General features: G+C 43.9%; 1 protein-coding gene across 1 annotated transcript; it reads right to left on the bottom strand.

Annotated features, from left to right (window-relative positions):
• Positions 1 to 307: 307 nt before the first annotated feature.
• Positions 308 to 1,992, bottom strand: LOC119548790 (probable cytochrome P450 6t1). The gene is made up of 2 exons (XM_037856362.1): positions 677 to 1,992; positions 308 to 618 (listed from the first exon to the last, which is right to left on the bottom strand). Exons 1-2 carry the CDS (start codon positions 1,976 to 1,978, stop codon positions 337 to 339), a joined length of 1,584 nt encoding a protein of 527 aa, XP_037712290.1. The 5' UTR covers positions 1,979 to 1,992; the 3' UTR covers positions 308 to 336.
• Between the last annotated feature and the right edge of the window lie 251 nt (positions 1,993 to 2,243).

Here is a 2,243-nt window from a genome sequence, read left to right as displayed (position 1 = left end):
TGTCAAGTAATTCGAGTTGGCCAAATGCTGTTGTGAAGAAACGGATTTATTTTCAAGACTACCTTAGCTTTTAAAAAAGGTATATTTAAAAACTTCCTATTTTATTTTTTATGAGTATTTGACACTATTTCTTTACATAAACATCTGGCAAGAAATCTGTAAACGTCTTGAGATTTAATAATAACAACAATTGGCCAACTCAACTGACAAATTTGTGAAGATTTTTGTGCTGAAGTTAAACAAGTTTTAAATACGAAACAGAAAAAAAAGATGTGTGCAAAATTCAATTACCAATAAACAACGTTACTACAGTTTAAAATATGAAAAACATTTATTTCAAAGGGGATCCTTAACAAAACGAAGGTAGGTTCCGTTATGGGCAGTAAGAACAAAGGCTTTGGGATCGAATCTCATTTCCGGCAAGGTCCTCTCGCAGAGCTCCACCCGAAAGTTTTTAAGAATGTGCAGCAGTCCAACTTTGATCTCCAACTGACCCAGCAGCGTACCAATGCATCCCCTTGGACCTGCTCCAAAAGGTAAATAAGTCATTGGATGATGCTGTTGGCGTTGCTCGGCTGAAAATCGTTCTGGATCGAAGACTTCGGGGTTTGGCCAGTACTGAAATCGGTGCAATTACAGATTATTGTTATTATTATAGATTAACTCCTTATCAAACCTGAGGATTTCGATGGAGTCCCAATACCGATATGTAGACAGGCGTGCCTGCATGCAATTTGAAAGGTGATCCATTGTTCCACGATGACAGATCATAGCCATCGCGGGAATTGCAGCATCGGTCTAAGAATGCCGTAGGCGGATACAGTCTCAAAATTTCATCCACCACCTGCCGCAGGTACTCCAATCCACAGACGGACTCGCAGCTTAGATGCGGACCATGGCTAGAATGTAGGACATCGCGAATCTCCGTTCGCAATCTGCGCTGAATCGTTGGATTTTTGGCCAGCTCGTACAAGGCAAAGGTTATGGTGGATGACGAGGTATCGAAGCCTGCCAAAAGCAGAAAAGAAGCCTGGGCCACAAAGAAATCCGGCCGATGGATTATGCTTTCCGCTGGCTCTGTACGTTTTAACTGTAGAAATATGTCAATCAAATCATGCCGCTTTTCTCCACTTTCCTCGCGTTTGGCAAGAATGTAGTCCATGGACTTGCGCATAAAACGTTCATACTCTTCGGAGTAAAGATGAGTGCGAACCCGGCGCGATAATCGTGGGAAAAAGAACATTGTGAAGAGATGTAACAGCCGCTTCGGCCTCGGATCGTTGACCTCAACGCACATACGACGAAACTCCGCCTCTGGATTCTGCAAACTGTGTGCCTCTATGCCGAAAGCCAATGATGCAATGATGTCCGTAGTGAACAGAGCACACAATTGCTTGACCTCCAGCTCCATACTATCTCCCCCCTCTAGCTTCTCCTCCATATGTTCCTCCAGTTTCTTTCCAATGTTATCCAGAAGACCGTACATTTGACGCACCCTTCCCACAGCAAAGAAGGGTGCAAAGATTTTATGCGTCTCGCGCCAAAATTCATATTTCGAAAAGAATAGATTCTGGGACCCCATTGTATCGCCAATGGGGTCTGTGGTCTCAAAACGGCTTGAGAACTGGGAGAAGTCTTCAACCATTATACGCTTGATCAGAGCCGGATCCCGAAGAAGTAGAGCATGGTTGTGCAGCACATGAATTCCCACGAAGGCGCGGCCGGCAGCTTCCTTGCTCTCGTACAACTCTCGGAACTGATCGCCAAAGCAGCAGGCTCCTCGCAAAAGGTTCCACACATTTCCCACAAATGGAGTAGCCGGCACGAAGGGTACGCCCAAACGGTGCCAGTACCGGAAATGATGACGTTGCCACAGCCAAACGATAATCAATGCAAGTAGTAATCCACCGCTAGCGACCACGGGCAGTAGAACAAGGACTCCAAAAGCCACAATAATAAAAAATATAGTAATAAACATGATTACGTGAGGACTGTCTGACCACAACTGCAGTCGGTTTCACAGAGGTACTATATAGACGAGCTTAATTGATTGTACATCGCTATCTGCCCGACACCTATACAACTGCAAACTAAGTAATACGATCACATTTTCACTCTCTTAACGATTTAAAGAGTACACAAAATGCATTACTTATACATTCGAGCATTCTGAGCTAACAAACCGAATCCCTGATATATGACTTATCTATTTATACATAAGTGTTCCCGTCATTCTCTCCCAA

The sequence above is a fragment of the Drosophila subpulchrella genome, chromosome 2L (genome assembly GCF_014743375.2).
Source record: "Drosophila subpulchrella strain 33 F10 #4 breed RU33 chromosome 2L, RU_Dsub_v1.1 Primary Assembly, whole genome shotgun sequence".
NCBI lineage: Eukaryota > Metazoa > Arthropoda > Insecta > Diptera > Drosophilidae > Drosophila > Drosophila subpulchrella.
This window is presented reverse-complemented; position numbering and strand designations above follow the sequence as displayed.

What these genes read in the sequence shown, in the direction of transcription:
- LOC119548790 (XM_037856362.1), bottom strand. Translation starts at nt 1,978, where the DNA reads ATGTTTATTACTATATTTTTTATTATTGTGGCTTTTGGAGTCCTTGTT. An exon ending in GACTCCATCGAAATCCTCAG is followed by an intron (nt 619 to 676) that starts GTTTGATAAGGA and finishes CACCGATTTCAG; the next exon opens with TACTGGCCAAACCCCGAAGT.